Genomic DNA, 19,215 nt, shown 5'->3' on the forward strand with positions numbered 1-19,215 from the left:
ATGGGGAAGACAAAGGAAGACTTGATAATTGTGATACAGGTTTAATGTATTTTCTGGCATTAGGATGTACATTGTCCTGGAGGAAGGACAGCATGCAATTTGCTCAGCAAATGCACTGAGAGAGGGCCGTGTGCCAAGCAAGACCACAGTTCAGGCACCGGGGATGTTAATATTCTTTGCAGCAGCACAAATTAGTTCTTTCCTTTTTTATTTTCTTTATTGTCTAAATTGATTGCTTAATGAAAAATTATCATTCAATTTCTTATCCAGGAGAATTTCCAAAAGGTGCAATCAACAAAAAAGCACATGGAATAATGTATTTCTCAGCAGAGACGGGAGGAAATTCAACAACAAAACTCACCCAAGGTCACAGAGCAAGTAAGTGATCAGCTGGGGACAATGATCTGTTTATCCAAACAAACAATGCAATGTCCGCCACTGGTCAAGCAAGTGCTTAATACATAGCAGGCAGGGCTCCAAATCTGTACTGTGTAATCTTATTTAAGCCTTACGACAACCCTGTGATGCAGGTACTATTATTGTTCTCAACTGACAGAGAAGAAAGAGGAGACAGAGAAGAACATGAAGTAAACTGGCCACACTGAATGGCAGAGTTGGGATTCAAGTACGAACCGCTTCCCCAACCTTGACGTAAACCACTGCTACAATGCCCCCGAAGTGACCGTCAGCTCTTTGGCCAAACAGGCTTATCCAGTGGTCTTTGTCCCCAGCTCCCATCACAGAAGCCCCTGCCTGCTGCCTCCCTCACAAGTGCCCCTTGGTGGTCGAAATCCTTTCTGGCTGTGGCAGCTGCCACCAGCGACTCCCACCCACCACCAATGCTGGCTGAGGTCACCTGCAGCTGTTGCCACCGCATTTCCCCAGTGGGTGCTGCCTCAGCTGGACCCCCCACACTGACCTGGCGGCGGGCACCACAGCGGAACTCACCTCTCCGTGGTCACCAGGCTGGCCTTCCATCTCGTGTGGGATAAGCCACTTGGATGTTGGTGGCTGACCGCTCCCAGCTGAGTCCCTCCTTGGGAACTGCCCTCTACTGAAGACAGCAGCCTTGCCCAAGGTCACGCCCGTCCCAGAGACAGCTCATATCCAACAGGTCCATGCAGGAAATGCAGGGCCAGGCCTTTCGCCTCCACAGGGGCTGCCTCTGCGGGGCCACCCCAGCTCTGTGGTGGCTGGTGGCACAGTCATGTGTCACGTAAGTACAGGACTGCAGTTTGAGAATCGTATTGTTAGGCAGCTTTGTCCTTGTGTAACTGTCACAGAGTACACTTGCACAAACCTAGGTGGTCTAGCCTACTGCACACGTAGGCTCTGTGGTCCGGCCTACTGCTTGGGTGACAAACCTGTGCAGCACGTTACTGTCATGAACACTATAGGTAACTGTAACATGATGGTAAGGATTTGCGTATCTAAGCAGAAAGGTTTTTGTGCATACGGTCCATCCTTGGCTGAACATCGTTATGTGGTGCATGGCTGTATTTCAGAGTCTCTGTCTGCCCCAGCTGCTCTGCTTTTCATTCCCTACAGGTGGGCTCAGGTTTCCTGCAGATACCTGCAAGTCTGTTTTCCCTGAACACCATCTGATCTCGTGGTAAGGGAGGGCACCCGGGAGCTGAAGCTGAGGGTGGCCATCGCTCCTGCGTGTCAGCTGGTTGCTCTGGCAGTGGAATGGGGAATGGGCCGGGTGGAAACAGCGGGCAGGGAGCAGCAGGGCAATACCTGGAGAGAGCAAGGACGCTCCTGCTGCCAGGTGGCGAGGACGTGGCGCTGGCAAAGGGGCTTGAGGTGGAGGAATGAGGACATCAACGGAAATTTGCAAAGTAAGATCTCAGAGAATTGGCAGCCACACCCTTGTTTTCATAAGTACCCTTTACATTCACCTCCCTAACAGAAATGCCTCTGAATCCACCTCCTTCCACAAGCACCGCAGAAGCTGCAGCGGGGCCCAGCACCTCTCACGCTCCCTGAGGACCTGGAGGCCTGAGGTTCTGCACGTGCAGCAGCTTCCGAGGCTACTGCCGCGGGCCCACCCCACGCACGCTGAGCGCAAGCTGGAGCTCACCATGAGCGGTCTCACTTGCATTCGTGCTTGATTCAAAACCCAGTTTGTAAATTCTCCGAAGGCAGAGGTGGTCTCCTTTTCTTCTTTAAATAAAGTGCTGAATACACACCACCACATGCTAAGGATTCCTTAAAGGCCAGATTGGTTTTAATTAGGTCGTAATACAGCTGCTCTGATACACGCTCTTTATAGATTATATCCTAGCCATTACCACGGTTACCATAGGAACATGTTTTATTCCTCTGTGCAACACTGCAGTTGAATTTCCATCAACTAATTACAACAGGGACATAACAAATGGATCAGGGAAATAAGTTATCAAAAACGCTGAATTTACTTTTCCTTTTATGCAAACAACATCCAAAACCTGTTTACAGTTGGCACAATAATGCAAAGCATCCATTCATGAAAGTACATCTGTTTTCCTGGATTAGCAAATGCGCTTTCTGAAGGCCTCAGCAGTGTCCGGCACTGCACCGCACGGCGTGGCTGTGACCACTGTGACCACGGCAGGTTCCACGGCAGCCACGCTGGCTGCAGCAGGAAGATAAAGCAAACGGCCGGCAGAGCCTCCCTCTGCTCTCTTCAGAGATGGGATCTGAGGAAGGCATTCTCTCTCCTCATGGAGTTTGAGGTGTAAAAATTTCTCTTCCAGAAAACAGATGAGCCAACAGATGAGCATTAAAAAAAATCCCCTTTGTGCCTTTCTTTGGAATAATGCTTACCAGCAAAATCTAAGAGCAGAGTTTGCTACAAGAGCAGATCCTTGGGGAAGGGGTGTGACCCGCTGGTCCTCATGGTCAGCGGTCCGCACAGCTCCGCGCCCAGGAGAGGGGCTGCGGTCAAGGAAAACCGGGCTTAGTTAATCCACACCCAGCAAAAGCTTCTGGATGTTTTCTTCAGCACTGGAGTGCTGGTCTGCAAGCACCCAAGGGAGAACAAATGCCATCTGGGACTTCACAGCGGTGGGAAGGAGAGCTACACAGGTGAGGAGACTCTGTGAACTGTGCTCATGGTCACCTCAGGCAACGGGACCCAGCCCCTCTGTGCTGCAGCTCCACCCCTCTGCAGGCTTCACTGGGCCTGGCCTGGCACCTCTTCTGTCCCCTCAGGCTTCCTGCAGGGGTTCCGTCACTTGCAGGGCTCTGCCCAGATGTCTCTCAAATTTCTGCACCTGGACATCTCACAGCATCACAAACCACCTGCTGGGCATCTTTCTCTGAACGCCAGGCCTTCCCCTACCCCGTCCCCAGCGCCTGGACACCGCCTCTGCCACACCCTCCACACCCAATCACAGCCCCGTGCCATCCGTCCACTTCTGGAATATCGTGGCTGTTCACTTCCGCCCTCTCCACGCTGCTCTAGCTGAAGGCACTGCAACCCTCCCCTGGTCTGAACATCCCTAACGGGTCCCTGATGTCCACTCCGGGCCCTGAGCCCCACTGTCCAGGCATGAGCCAGAGTGAGCTTTCTCAAATGCAGGTCTCTTCTGTCACACACCTTCAGCAGCGTCCCATCCTAAGGAGGACACAGTCCCAAAACTGCACACGGTCTGCAGGGCCCTGCCATGCCGCATGCTTTAGCTCACTGCTCCCTCTTGCTTGGGGAGCAGCTGTAAACACAGATGAAGCTTCGCTGGCCCGCAGCTCACCTCCTGTTGTGTGGCCAGTACCAGTCCTGCAGGGATAGGGATGGCAGAGCTTACACAGTTATTACTAACTGAAGCCCCGAGCATCATTAGGGTTCAGTGTTGGTGTGAACAGAGCCGTCTCTCAAGAGGTCCAGGGAGGCTTCCTGGAGGACAGGTCTCAGGTGGGACTCACCAGTCAAAAAAGGAAATGTGGAGGAGTTTGGGGGCAGAGGGACAAGGCATTTGGGGGGAGGTTTTTAGCAATAAGAACCATGTGTAGAAAGGCCCATGGGGGGCTATGGGCTTCACAGACTCAGCAGGGCAGTCTAGCATAGTCTGCGAATCTCTCCATGTGCTCATATGTGTGTGGACATGCCTGCACGAACGTACACATGTGCGCACATGCACAGATTGTGGAAAGAAGGGACATGGTGGCTCATGAGGATGGTGAGAACAGCTGGGGCTGGATGACAATCAGATATGTGTATTTCATCAAGATCGGGGCCTTTATTCCAAAGACAGAGGAGAGTTGCTGAAGGTTTTTAAGCAGAGGAGTGAGATGATCAAAATTCCATCTTAAAATTACCTCCCTAATGGAGAGGTGGATTGGTTTTGAGGAGGGCCAGACTGCAAGTGCTAGAGCTTATCTTATTTTTTTTTTTTTTTGAAACAGAGTCTCGCTTTGTTGCCCAGGCTAGAGTGAGTGCCGTGGCGTCACCCTAACTCACAGCAACCTCAAACTCCTGGGCTCGAGCGATCCTCCTGCCTCAGCCTCCCGAGTAGCTGGGACTACAGGCCTGCGCCACCATGCCCGGCTAATTTTTTCTACATATATTAGTTGGACAATTAATTTTCTTTCTATTTATAGTAGAGACGGGGTCTTGTTCTTGCTCAGGCTGGTTTTTTGAACTCCTGACCTCGACCAATCCGCCCACCTCGGCCTCCCAGAGTGCTAGGATTACAGGTGTGAGCCACTGCACCCGGCCTAGAGCTTGTCTTGGCCATTGCTGTGCCTTGTGTCTGTTAGTATTTCTAGACTTATCAAATCATGCGCAATTTATTTGTTTACAAGTCAGCCTTCCCCCAGGGCAGGGGTTGCCTCCCAGTCATCCTAACATTCCTGCTGCAGTGAATGGACAGTGGTGGTATGCTACCTTTCTGTTCAAATCAGGCCATGGAGATGTCTCTCCTGTCACCTTTGTGGGGATGGAGAAGTTCACCTTTGTTCCAGGCTAGGTCAATATTCCATAAGACAAGCTTGTAAGAGACAGCAAAAGACCAATGACTGAATATTATTAAATTTATGCCAAACTCATGCGTTGCATACACTTTTTAACACATTTCTAACCACACAGGGACTCAATTTCAAGTGTAATTTCCTACCTAAACTGTCACGAGAGCATTTGACACACTGAATGTTTTCTACTGAATGCAGTACGAAATCTTAAAAGAGGAAACAGGAAATTTAAAACTGCAGCTGCCGAAGTTCTCTATTACCTTCATTTCAAAATGCTTAAAGTACTGCCACTGGGAAAAGGTCCCACGCATCTTTATGATACACTCCTCTCCTAAGAAATCCTCTGGAAACCGAGCCCCTTCCACCAAAGTCACCTTGGTTCCCGAAGTGGGCGCAGCGTGGCATCGCAGGGGCCCATCTCTGGAGGGTGGGCTGGCCTGGGCTCGTGTCAGGAAAAGACAACCCTCCCAGCCCCTAGTTGCTCTTGCCCTGCTGACCAGGGGCTCTTCTCTCTGACTTTGCTTTTCCTCTCTCATTTCTGCTTTTCTGCAGGTCAGGGAAGGGAAGGGAAGGAGGCTAGAGGGCTGACTTCAGGAGTGGAGCCTCTGGTCTGCTAAGCTCCTTCCCTGACGGGCGTGGAGGGAAGCAGAACGGGAGAGGCGCTCGGCTCAAAGCGCAGCAGAGACTCCGTTCTCTCAAATGCCTGTCTCTCTCCACTTGAAACCTCCTCTCGTTTTGTGCCCGGCTGCCCTGTGTTCAGGAGGGTTGGTGGCTCTAATAAAAAGTATGTGGCCAAGGAGCAGGAAGAGCAAGGAAGTAGGAAGCTACTTAAGGGTTTCTTCTAGGTTTATGGGCAAGAGGTAAAGGCCTGCTTTAGGTTTGCTTACAGAGTTCAATAACACACTTGGATGGGAAGAAAGACAGGGATCCAGAGTAGAAATTACATGTGATAAAACAATAATTATTACAATTTAAAAAACAAACATTTATTCAGCATCTGGCAAGTGCTAGGCCCTGTTCTAAGTGTTTACATATACCATAAATTCTTGTTATTTGGAGTAGTTATGTTCTATAAAGTCACCACAAACAGTGAATTAGTGAACACTGAACCACTGCTCCTAGGGGAAATACAAGGTTAGGTTCCTGTGAGCCTTTGGCCACAACATTTTTGTCAACTGATCAATACTGTGAACTAAATTAAAATCTTAAGTCCCCTCGATGACAAGGGGACCCCAGAAATACCCTAAAGCTGAGTTGCTGGCCATGAGAAGGGAAGTCGGGCATGTCAGGCCACCCTCCCTTCTTAAAGATTTCCTTTTTAACAGTAAGATGCTAAATCATTAACAGGCATAAGGCTACACAAGACAAAGCTCAAACCACACCAGTAGGCCATCAATTTACTCAACAGATCTCTTGAATTTTGGTAAATGTCCAGTGGCTTGTCTCTGATTAACAGACATCCTTAAGTTGAAACATTCCAAGCCTTTAGGCAAAGCTTAATTTCTTTAACCAATGACAAATTAAAGACTCTTTAAACCCAGCTATAACCTGTAAGCTCCCATTTGGAGATGCCCTCCACATACTGACGTAAGGTCTTCCGTGTAATGCCTGTCTCTGCGGATGTATAAGATCAAGCTGTAAACCAGCCACTGTGGGCACATTTCTCAGGATTTCTCGAGGCCATGTGCTCTAGGCTGGCTGCACACACTTGGCTCAGAATAAACCTCTTTAAATTATTTTAAAGAGTTTGGGTCTTTTTCTGTTAACGATACTTCACGTTGTTTTATGTTATGTATATATTTAAAGACACTTTATAATATGTTGCTGAACTCACGGCCAATAGCACTGTAACTCTTGCCTGAATGAAGCTTCTTCAACACAGGTATTTCTCCGTAAGGCACATCATGGCCTTCTTGTGCTTAAGAACAATAGAAAGTACCTTAACACCATCCTGGGGGACCATCTTAAAACAGTGAAATCACCAGCAAAAAAAAGCACAAAAATGTGGCACTAAATAGGCCGTGGAAAAGACACTTAATAATATGAGCTGCAACAAGAAGGCAGGTGTCACGTTTGACCTCAGCTAGGAACATGTGATTTGGGCAACTTTAATTTTTCACCACTCTGTCCGTGAATGACCTCAAAAGTGTTGCAAGTGCTGACTTTGGAGCAACAAATACATTTTATCAGTTTGTGCACTTGCAAATGCGGAGTCTATGAATAATGAGAATTGGTTGTGGTATTATTTCATTTAATCCTCATAACAGCCCTACAAGGTGGGAACTATTTTCACGTATGAGAAAATGAAACAGTTTAGGCTGGTTTGCCCCAAATCCTGCAGCTACAAAATGGTGAAGCAGGATTCTAACCTAGGCAGTCTGACTCGAGAGCCTAGATCATTTCATTACCTCCATATGGATGTATCTCAAATAAACTGTACGGTATTTTTCAGGAAACTGAGCTTGGCTCAGAGTACAGGAAGTAAAAAAGCCCAAACTATATTCTTAAACCTTCAATATTACTTTCTAAGTAAAATTTCTTATACCCAAGTCCAGGCTGAATCATATAAAACTGCCCTTTTTATGTTCATCTGTTTTAGTTGAAGATTGGCAATTTCATATGGTTCAGCCTCATTTATCCTTGGAAAGCATTTTTCTTTCATTACTAGAGGTATCGGTTTATTTCATCTTTTTCCATATGGAAAACTAAAGTTACTATACTTGAAAAGAAAAATCCTGAAAGCACGTATAGATGTACTTACATTTTTATTAAATAGAAGCACGGAGGTTTGTTACTTTGCGCATTTTTCTTTTTCTTTTTTTTTTTTTTTTTGAGACAGAGTCTCACTTTGTTGCCTAGGCTAGAGTGAGTGCTGTGGCGTCAGCCTAGCTCACAGCAACCTCAGACTCCTGGGCTCAAGCGATCCTTCTGTCTCAGCCTCCCAAGTAGCTGGGACTACAGGCATGCGCCACCATGCCCGGCTAATTTTTTCTATATATATTAGTTGGCCAATTAGTTTCTTTCTATTTATAGTAGAGACAGGGTCTCGCTCTTGCTCAGGCTGGTTTTGAACTCCCGACCTCGAGCAATCCGCCCGCCTCGGCCTCCCAGAGAGCTAGGATTACAGGCGTGAGCCACCGCGCCCGGCCACGCATTTTTCTTTTTTAAGACAGAGTCTCACTCTGTTGCCCCGGCTAGAGTGCCCTGGCGTCAGCCTAGCTCACAGCAACCTCAAACTCCTGGGCTCAAGCGATCCTCCTGCCTCAGCCTCCCGAGTAGCTGGGACTGCAGGCATGCGCCACCATGCCCGGCTAATTTTCTCTATGTACTTTTAGTTGGCCAATTAATTTCTTTCTATTTTTAGTAGAAACAAGATCTAGCTCTTGCTCAGGCTGGTTTCGAACTCCTGACCTTGAGCGATCCTCCCGCCTTGGCCTACCAGAGTGCTACGATGACAGGTGTGAGCCCACCACGCCCATTTTATCATCTATTTTCTCACCTTTTAAAGCCGAGGATGAAAAGATAAGACTTCACACTTTAGTATGAACAGGCCAGATATAAATATTCTCTGCCCGAAGAACGCTGAGCATTGGACTGCTTTATCAGAGTGAGGACTGAACTCTGATCTTTTTCTTTTGCTAAAAACTCTTTCCTAAGGAGGCCAGCTGGGTCAGGCTGACAAATGCTAAATTCCTACTAAGCGGCTTTTGTTAACCAAATAAAGCAGCGGTTTACTTCCCAACCTGATTCTGGTATGGCATTAACATCACCTAAAAGATAGGAAGCCCCTGTCTTAACTCAAGCATCCTAGCAGATGCCTATCATAAATTTAAAATATCTTAACTCAAGCATCCCAGCAGGCGCCTATTGTAAATTTAAAACGTCCTCGTGTCTGGACCTCCCAGAGTGCTCATACCCTTCCATCTCAAAGTAAGCATATCCTTTCTGGTCTTCTAGATAAAGTCTAACTCTCTCAGCCAATTGCCAGCCAAAGAATCTTTAAACCCACCTATAACCTGTAAGCCCCGGCTTCCAGATGTCCCACCTTTTTGGGCCAAACCAGTGTGTGCCTCTCATGTATTGACTTGTGACTTTGCCTGCAACCCCTGTCTCTCTGAAAATGCATAAAACTGAACTGTCACCCAGCCACGGCGAGTCCACTTGCCCAAGGCCTCTTGGCAGTGGCTCTGGGTCATGGTCCTCCAATTTGGCTCAGAATAAATCTCTTTAAAATTATTTTACGGAGTTTGGCTTTTTTCCGTCGACAAGAGGAAGTATATGACCTGCTTTTCTAGGTGTCCTATAATATTTGTTTTGATCTAATGGACATTCCATAAAACCCCGACCAAAGGCAGGGGGATGAACAACGCAAGTCTTTGGGGGCCAGCTTCCAACGGTCAGATTTTGGGGAGGCCAGAGAGGAGGTGAGGCAGCAAAAGGAAACAGCACTTTCCGCACCATCTCCCCAACCCTGAGAGCGAACGGAGGGCGAGCCGGCCACGGGGCGGCTTCGCGGCGGCGTACTCACGGAAAGCCCGAGCTTCTCCGCAGCCCGCACGGGCAGGCGGCTCGGACTGTTACTCTCCCTCCTTAGCCCGGCGGAGAATGACGAGAAAGCGCCCGCCGGGGCCGGGGCACGAGCCGCTCCCACCCGGGCCGGGCTGCGCGGGAGCGTCCCTGCCGCGCCGCCGGCCCCGCACGACCACCCCGGGCCTTCGTCCCGGCCGGGGTCTGGCCGGAAGCCGGGTCCGCGCGCGCCGTGTCACTCGCGCGAGACCACCGCGCACCCGGACACCGGCGGGACGGACACGCCCCCAGCGCCCGTTCCCCCACGTCACGGAGGGAGCCGGCGCGCATGCGCGCACCGCTACGGCGGCCGCTTGGGCCAGTGACGCGCCGGAAAAGGGGCCGGCTCGGACTTTCCGGCCGGCCGCGGGTGCGAGTTCCGGGTTTCCTGGCTGGCGCGGGGAGCCGGCGCTGCGGCCCGGGGACAGCGCCATGGAGAAGCTGCGGCGAGTCCTGAGCGGCCAGGACGACGAGGAGCAGGGCCTGACCTCGCAGGTAGCGAGCCGCGCCCTCGCCCGGGCCCGGGGCTGCCCGCCCGCCCGAGCATGGGCCCCGGCAGGTGGAGGCGGGTGCGGGGCCGGGGTCCAGTGGTCTGGAGATCGCCCCCTCTGCTCGGCCGGTTGGTTTCGGAGGGCTCCTCCCGCCTCCTGGGAAGAATTTGGGAACTTTCCAGTCTGTCATGGGGTCTACATTAGCCCACTTTGAGACCCATCCTCTCTGCCTCCCCATTCGACCTTCGACCTTCAGACTCTGAGGAACCCACCTTGCTGTCTCCCTCCTCCCAGATAACCCAGCCACCCCCACGCTGCTCTCACCCAACCTCTGCTTGCTTTTCTGAGCCAGGTGTGAGCATCTGAATTCAGCCTGTTCAGCGCAAGTAGGTATGCAGGGCGTTTGTCCTGCAGATCTTGAAGCTGTTGCATCCGTTTGCATCTAGAGGAAAATGAGGTGCTGTGAGTGTGTGTATGGGAGGGGTCTTTTGGAAGTAGAGAGACTGGGAAAGAAATAATACTGAGTTAAAAGTTTCTCTTAAGGCAGCGAGCCTTGGTAAGAGATTTTTTTTTTTTAAGTTCTTTTGTCTGCAGTTTGTAAGGTTTTTGGCGGCAGCGAAAAGAAAAGACAGAGAGTGGGGCCAAACAACGTGGCTATGTTGAGTGCTCCCAGGCTAGGTTCGAGAGTCCCAAGAGAGGGGGGCCCAAAAAGTCACTCCGTTTGAAAGGGGTGAATGCCTTCATACTGTTTGGGGCAGGTAAGGGGCTTTTGGCTGGAAGAGCTGGGGTTTTTCCACTGTGACTTTTGGGGGATTATTGAGGAATAGGAGGGGCTGACATATTTGCAGAATCCAGGAACCGAAAACTTTTTTTGTTTTTTTTGAGACAGAGTCTCACTCTGTTGCCCGGGCTAGAGTGCCGTGGCGTCAGCCTAGCTCACAGCAACCTCAAACTCCTGGGCTCAAGCAATCCTCCTGCCTCAGCCTCCTGAGTAGCTGGAACTATATGGCATGAGCCGCCATGCCCAGCTGATATTTTTTCCTATGTATTTTTAGTTGGCCAATTAATTTCTTTTGCTTGTAGATTGAAAAGAATATCAGGCTTGAGGCCCAGGGCTGTAACATTGGCTAAGAGACAGCCCAGAGGCGAGATTTGACTTTGGAGGGTTGACTGCCCATGGTGTCCTAGTCCAATGAGGGAAGGACGAGATCAGGGAGCCTGCGTCCCAGGTCACCGATCAGGCCTTGGAGAGAAGGCTCTGAGCCTTGGGAAAGATTGACTGAGTGCATCAGGCATCCCTGAGGCACTCAGGGCCTTATGGATGGAAGAACTGACTGAGGGGGTCAGGCGTCCCCGAGACACTCAGATCCTTATAGTAGAGGATCTCTTACTTGGGCCCAAGGTTTTATGGACAGAGACCCTAGAATGGACACATTGGGCTAGGACTGCAAGGGCAGAGGGACTCACCCAGGCCAATTAGCCGACTGGCATCGGGTGGAGGTCCTGGTCCGAGGTCAGGAAGACACGAGAGGAGATGGCGCGACCATGGCCCTGAGGCAGGCCAGCGTGACCAAGGCTCCCCTCCCTGGTTTCGGCACCAAATGTAAGGTTTTTGGTGGCAGCGAAAAGAAAAGACAGACAGACGGGAAGGCCCACCACCAGCCTTACACAGTTTACCCACAAGACTTGGTAAGGGTTACTTCCTCCAGTATTTTTAACAGGGTTAAAAATAACAGTGGAGCAGGAACTGCTTCATAAGTATGTTTTTAATTAAATCCTAATAAACTCTTGTTTGCCTGCCACAGAAGTTGAACATTTAAAATTGAATTGTACTACATAGGAATCTTTTATTTGTCCCCTTTCCTTTCATGACTGACTTCTTTGTCATCAGTTTATTCATTACTTCTTGCAGGTACGGTTCTGGGCTATTCTGTAAGGGTTTGGAGAGACTGCAAGACAAGTGTCTGCTCTCACTGAATTCTATAAATCTATAAATAATAACATTAGAAATGTCAATAAGGCTTACCCAACTCATTGACGTTTTTGTAACCACTATTTTGTGCTCCACTTGAGGTTCTAGATCAGTGCTGTACAATATACTACCATACCACATGTGCTTATTTAAATGTAAATTAATTAAAATTGAATAAAATTTAAGATTCAGTTCCTTAGCCACACCAGTCATATTTGAGGTTTCAGTAGGCACATGTGGATAATGGCTGCTGTATTGGACAGTGCATATATATTAATAGAACATTTCGATTGCAGAAAGTTCTGTTGGAAGGTTCTGCTATAATCCTTAGAGATATGAAGGTGATATTTTCACTTCTATTGGGACATCTATCTTGAAGGGAGAAAGATATGTAAAGAAGTAACTGATCAAAGATCAGAGCAACTGGCATTGACAAGTCCTGTGAGTTCAGAGAAGGTGATCATTCATTTAACAAATATTCAAGTTCCTACATTATGTTTGGCACTGTTCAAAATGCTGATGTTGTAACAATGACCAACACAAAGACCTCCCCCACATGTAACTTCCTTTTTAATTGGGGGAAACAATAAACAAGTATATCATGTGTCAGATGGTGCTAAGTGTCATGAAAAAAGTTAAAGTTGAGGAGGTTGGAATTGCCACATTAGGATGGTCAGATAAAGCCTCCCTGTTAGGGTGATGTGAATATAGCTCTGAGGAACTTGCAGTGTCTGGGCAACTTGTGAATAAGAGCCTCCCAGGGCCAGGCGCAGTGGCTCAGGCCTGTTATCCTAGCACTCTGGGAGGCCAAGGCTGGCAGATTGCTCGAGGTCAGGAGTTCGAAACCAGCCTGAGCAAGAGCGAGACCCCGTCTCTACTATAAATAGAAAGAAATTAATTGTCTAACTAATATATATATAGAAAAAATTAGCTGGGCATGGTGGCGCATGCCTATAGTCCCAGCTACTCAGGAGGCTGAGGCAGGAGGATTGCTTGGGCCCAGGAGTTTGAGGTTGCTGTGAGCTAGGCTGACACCATGGCACTCACTCTAGCCTGGGCAACAGAGTGAGACTCTGTCTCAAAAGAAAAAAAAAAGAGCCTCCCAGGCTGAGGGCACAGCAAACACAGAGCCCTGACTAGTCGTCAGGTTCAGAGCCAGTAAGGAGGCCAGAGTGGCTGGAGCAAAGGGACAGAGAAGAAAGTCAAGTATAGGAGACATGGCGAAGCAGGAAGTGGGATTCCCAATTGTGTGGGGTCTCATGTGCCTTAGAAAGGATTTTAGTTTTACTCTAAGCTTGATAGGAAGGCTTTGGGTTTTGATCAGAGTGGTGGTGTGACTGGCTTGGATTTTAAAGGATCGCTGGCTGCTCTGTGGACATCAAACTGTAGGAATGAGGGTGGAAGCCCAGAGATTTGGTCAGGAGACCTGCACAGTAGTCCCAGAAAGAGATGACTAAGGCTTAAATCAGAGTGATGGAAGTGATGGTGGTTGAAAAAAAGTGGTCAGACTCTGTAGATGGTTTGAATGTGTAGCCAGCAGGATCAGTTGTTGACAGATTGAATGTGTGCAAACAAGAGCAGCCACAGATCCTTCCGTGGTGATTGGTCTGAGCATCTGGAAGAATGGAGTTACCAGTAACAGAGCTGTGGGAGGAGCAGCATTATGGAGGAAAATCATCTCAGTGTGGATGTTAAGACTGAGCTGCCAGATAGCATCCAAGTGGAGCTGTCTGGAAAGCAGTTGGACGTAAGATTCTAGAGTTTGTGGGAGGAAGTATTATGAGAAAGATGAGATCACCAAGGGGTTGTGTGTAAGTAGAAAAGAGATGAGGTCCGAGGTTTGACCTCTGGGTTTCTCTGCTGTGTAGAGTTTGGGAGGATGAGCAGAAGCCGAGAAAGAAGGCTGGGAGGAGCGGCAAGAGGCAGAGCAGCGCAGGTCCGAGAGGCTGAGTGCTACAGGAAGTCACTTTATCAGGGGAGGAATGTGATCGATTCTCTAAGAGCTGGTCCAGGTCTCTCCCTCCTTGAATTCTTTCCAAACATGTCCAAGGATGGCCCAGACTCTGGTTGCTTTGCCTCGTCCCTGGCCTCAGACCAGCAGGTGGAGCTGCGTGAGGTGGAGCAGGTGGAGCTGCGTGAGGCCCTGGGTGTCCTGAGGGGGCATCTGGTATGTCTCAGGCTGTTTATTCTTGGTATGGGCTGCTCCATCCTCCCTGCAGGGGTCCCTCAGGAAGCAGAAGTGGATATATGAGGTGGGGTGGGGCAGCATTGGGCAGGTTCCTTGAGGGCCTGAGCACCTGCTCACGCAGCACACCTGTGCTGGGGGCTGCCCCACCCCACCTCATATATCCACTTCTGCTTCCTGAGTGACCCCTGCAGGGCACACCAGCTTCCTGACTGGTGAATCAGATAACGCCACTTTGTGAACAGTCAGGTCACATGGGGGTCCCACAACCAGGCCTGCAGAGTCTACTTGCAGGGGTGAGTTCTTGCTCTTGCATGAATGAGTTCCTGACAGAGCAGGTTGTTATAAAGTGAGGTTCCTCCTCATGTTTGGTCTTTCTTGCACACACCATTTGCCTTTCAGCTTCCCCAGCATGTGGTGATGCAGCACGTGGCTCTCGGGAAAAGCTGAGCAGTGCCAGCACCGTGCTCATGGACTTTCCTGCCACCAGAATCATAAGCTAAATAAACCGCTTTTCTTTATAAACTCCCCAGCTTCAGGTATTCTGTTACAGCAAGAGTAAACAGACTGAGACACGCTGCTAGATTAGCTTCTCAAGGGTTGGGGCTTTGTTTTGTTGCAGCCACACTGTGTCTTTGCTTCCTCTTCCTTTGGTAACAAATTGGTATAATAATTGCTGTCATTTTTTTTTTTTTTTTTTGGGGTGGAGGTGGCAATTCTAATGTGTATTTCTTTTCTAAGACTAAATTTAGGAGATCACCAAAGTTGCTGAGTTTGAGGGCACTATTCCTGATACTGGGTGGAGAGAACGCACACAAATGCTTCTACTGAAGCAGACCTGGGTGCAGGGTTCCTTCTGTCTCCTGGCTGGAAGACGCAGTGCCAGGTTTTCTTTCATGTCAAAGTATTGCATGATTTTCCCAGTTAGGAAATCTGTGGTTTGCTTCTGTATCCCAAACAATTTGCAAGACTTGAGACAAGTCTTTTGCTTGTAGATTGAATATTCCACACTTACATTTACAAATGGAAATAATTTGTCATAATGTTTCATTTTAAAGATCATTGCATGGAAGACGGCAATAAGGAAAAAGACCTACTGCTATACAAATAAACATGCTGTTTAATTGCTCAGAAAAATAAACTGGCTATTGAAAACCAACAATAGAACTTATGAACAATGGGGTGATTTAAACTTGTAAAAGAAAGTAAAAATGGATGCTTTTTCTTCTCTTGTTAAAATCCTTCTCACATTGTCGTGGACTCACACTAACCTTTAGAAATCATGATTAGTATACTGTTTCCGTCTTCTAATTGACAAATAAAAATTGTTTATATTTATGATGTACGTCATGTTTCGATATATGTATACATTGTAGAATGGCTAACTCAAACTAACATGTCCTTTTTTAAATATATACTTAGATCACTTACTATGTAGTGTAGTCTTTGGGGCTTATTCTCTTCTATGTAGTTAAAATATACTTGATGTGTATTCTTCCTGGTCAGAAAAAATGAAATTTAGATGTTTTTATGGGCAAATTCATTCTTCGTTTAAAATCAAGTGATTGGTTTTGCTATAAACAGATGACATTGCTGTAAACAAGAATGTCTATGAATTAAAGCAAATTTTAAGAACCATTTAAAATGTGTTATATCACTGTTTCATTGACAGAATATTTAGTTATTTTTATCTACTTTTCATGCTACGTAAGGATTCACAGATTAATCTGTTGAGGTAAGGAATGTAATCAAAGGCATTTTGAGATGTTGCATATAAAATTCTCTCTCTGTTTCATTTTCTTAAAAATACATTATAAACACAATATACTCTTATCTTTAAGTGCATATGGTAGGTATATATAACAAGTTTAAATTTTGGAATATAAATCATTATCGTATATTTCTAGTTTCTTGAAACAACTGTTGTTGATACTTTTTCAGCCTTATTGAGAAATATGTTTTCTTAGCATACTTAATAATCTAAATGTGTTTAATCATTATATATACTGGATTATCATACTGTATAAACCATGCATAGTTAATTTCTGCCTTTTTCTCACATAATGTGTATAATTTGCATGGCGTCTAGGAATATTATTGCTGTAAAATAAATTATTTCAAACCCTTGTTTGTACAAGGGTTGAGAAGATGCCCAAGGCTTTTATGAGTTGGATTTAAATGAACATTTTATAATGGGAATTGTCAGATGTGCTCTGTGGTAGACTCCGCTGTGCCTGCGCAGACGCCCTCTGTTAGATGGGCTGGCGTCCTCCACTGCTGGGTGCTGAGTGCTGTACCTGCTGCCCACCCTGGTTGTGCAGTCACCCCACTGCACCCCCAGCCTGCGGCCAGTGACCAGCCACTGGGTGGTGGGTTCCAGAAGGCCAGCCCCTGCCTCAAGGCAGGACTTGAACTGTAGCGCAGTTTACACTGCGGGCCCAGGCGCCCTCCAGGTGGAACCACATCCTCGCTTGGTCCCTTCTGCTCCTCTCTCTAGCTTGCCTCACTTCCTTCAAGTTTTCTGCTAAGAACAGTTCCTGCATAAACATCCCCATCTCAGGCTCTGCATCTGGGGTACCTAACTGAATGCACCCTAAGACCTACAGAAGTTGAGAGAAGGCGTGATGAACCCTGTGTACCCCTGACCCAGCCTCTGCAGTTAGCAACCTTTTGCCTGGCTTGTTTCATCTGTTCCTTTTTTTTTTTTTTTTTCAATCATCATGTATTTTATAATATATCATATACTGTGTCATTTTATACATATCAGTATGCATCTGCTGTTCCTAATAGGTAAGGATTTCAGTGAAACAAAACAATGCTGTTATCAGACCTAGCAAAATTAAATTATTCCTCAGTATTATTCCCCCACCATGTTCTTACTTCCCCTAACAACCATAGAATATTAATATTCTTAAATGACACTACAATTTGCAAAATGATACACAGATTTAGAATATATGTTAACACTTTAATTTAGTAAAGACTCAGATTGGTGACTGGTGACTTAAGAATATATTCTGAATTCTCCCATTCTTTCCTAAGATCCTGGATGCCTCATCCCTTAGTTTCAACACCAGATTGAAATGGTTCGTCATATGCTTCGTGTGTGGCATTTTCTTCTCTATCCTGGTGAGTTATGGCTTTATATTGCTTAATTTTTATTTTGCATTAGACTAATAGTCCCATTTAGTGCCAACAAGCAATCTACTTTATCTAAATCCCTGTTAGACTACTTTGATGAATACAGTAGTCATCTGAAATATAGGGTAGAAATAGAAAAAATGATGTAGAAGTTACTATTTTGAGGAGTTTTACAGATTATGGAAATAATTTTATTTAAGAAAAATCAGTGTAAAGAGAGCTCGTTAGTTGATAATTTAAATGTGTTTATTACCTTTTTAACTTGCCATTTGATATATTTAATTAAAATTGAGATTTACTGATAAGTACAAAGAAAGTTTTATTATGGCTTGTTTATATGTTTATGCAAATAGGCAGAAGATTCACATTAGTACATAACACTGAAAATTAGCTGACTGTTTTTCCTCTGTAATCAGAGACAATATACAAGTACATTTATATTTAAACATTATATTATTACATAATATTTAAACTATTACGACTATAGTAGCACATTGTATTTTCAGCCACTAAAATAATAAAATTATTTTTACATAATTATGATAACTTAGGGAACTGCATTGCTGTGGCTTCCGGGTGGCATAAAGCTTTTTGCAGTGTTTTATACCCTTGGAAATCTTTCTGCATTAGCCAGGTATGTATGTAAGTTTGGCATCTCAAAATATCTTCTTTGCTGTTGCTATTAGGTTGGTGCAAAGGTAATTGCTGTTTCAGACCATGAATTTGAAGTCATCATAACTAGGCTCAAACACATCGTTATTAATCAAAATAGGAACCATTACAATCAACATATTTTTGCCAATGAGAAATAAGTTTGTTTATTCCTGTAGCATATAAATCTGTGCTTCAGGATTCCATGAACTCTTAGAAAGCATTTTCTGCATCCTGCTGGTTGCGGAAGCATTTTCCCTGCAAAAAGTTGGCGAGATGCTTGAAGAAGTGGGAGTGAGTTGGCGAAAGGTCAGGTGAATGTGGTGGATGAGGCAAAACATCGTAGCCCAATTCATTCAACTTTCGAAGCATTGGCTGTGTGATGGGCAGTTGGGCGTTGTCTAGAGAAGAATTGCGTCCTTTCTGCTGACCAGTGCGGGCCGCAGGTGTTGAGTTTCCAGTGCATCTCATGGATTTGCTGGGAATACTGCTCAGATGTAAGAAAAGCTGGAGTGGATCAGACCGGCACTGGACCACCAAACATGACTTTTTTTGGTACAAGTTTGGCTTTGGAGCTTCTTCTCATCCAGCCACTAAGCCGGTCATGAACGGCTGTTCTATAAAATCCACTTTTTGTTGCACGTCACAATCTGATGGAGAAATGGTTCGTTGTTGAGCACAATAAGAGAAGATGACACTTTAACAGGACGATTTTTTTGATTTTCGGTCAGCTCAAGAGGCACCCATTTATCGAGCTTTTTCACCTTTCCAGTTTGCTTCAAGAATGGTAGAATGGTCGACCGTAGAATGGTTGAGGTTGAGTTCTTCAGTAGCTTCTCGTGTGGTTGTAAGAGCATCAGCTTCGATGATGTTTCTCAATTGGTCATTGTCAACTTCTGCACTCCTCATCTTCAAGGCTCTCGTCTCCTTTGCAAAACTTCCTGAACCCCCACTGCACCGCACGTGCATTAGCAGTTCTGGGCCAAATGCATCGTGGATGTTGCCAGTTGTCTCCACTGCTTTATGATCCATTTTGAACTCGAATAAGAAAATTGCTCAAATTTGCTTTTTGTCTAACATTTCCATAGTCTAAATACATATCAAATAAAACCAAGTAATGTCATTAGCAAAAAAAATAAAGTGAGAAATGCACATGAAAATGATATATAACAACCACATCTATTTAAGAATGTATTCCAGTATCAAATGGCAAATGTCAACAATGCTAAAACCGCAATTACTTTTGCACCAACCTAAAT

At 46.4% G+C, this 19,215-nt stretch overlaps 1 protein-coding gene and 1 long non-coding RNA gene across 3 annotated transcripts in view; one reads left to right on the forward strand and one right to left on the reverse strand.

Annotated features, from left to right (window-relative positions):
* SFT2D1 (SFT2 domain containing 1) overlaps positions 1-19,215 on the forward strand; it is a 32,852-nt gene that overhangs the window by 3,263 nt on the left and 10,374 nt on the right. Inside the window, exons 2-4 of one of the 2 annotated variants that reach the window (XM_076002801.1) lie at positions 9,885-10,011; positions 17,207-17,293; positions 17,857-17,939. In XM_076002801.1, the coding sequence (XP_075858916.1) occupies positions 9,949-10,011; positions 17,207-17,293; positions 17,857-17,939 (233 nt within the window). In that variant the 5' untranslated portion in view covers positions 9,885-9,948. Of the gene's footprint in view, positions 1-9,792; positions 10,012-17,206; positions 17,294-17,856; positions 17,940-19,215 lie in introns of those variants that run through there. The other variant, XM_012776801.3, reaches the window with a different exon arrangement.
* On the reverse strand, positions 2,398-9,780 carry LOC109730825 (uncharacterized). Its single transcript, XR_002223941.2, has 2 exons — positions 9,479-9,780; positions 2,398-3,760 (listed from the first exon to the last, which is right to left on the reverse strand). It is a non-coding gene; the product is annotated as an uncharacterized LOC109730825 (long non-coding RNA).

Source organism: Microcebus murinus, chromosome 5 (genome assembly GCF_040939455.1).
Source record: "Microcebus murinus isolate Inina chromosome 5, M.murinus_Inina_mat1.0, whole genome shotgun sequence".
Taxonomy (NCBI): Eukaryota; Metazoa; Chordata; class Mammalia; order Primates; family Cheirogaleidae; genus Microcebus; species Microcebus murinus.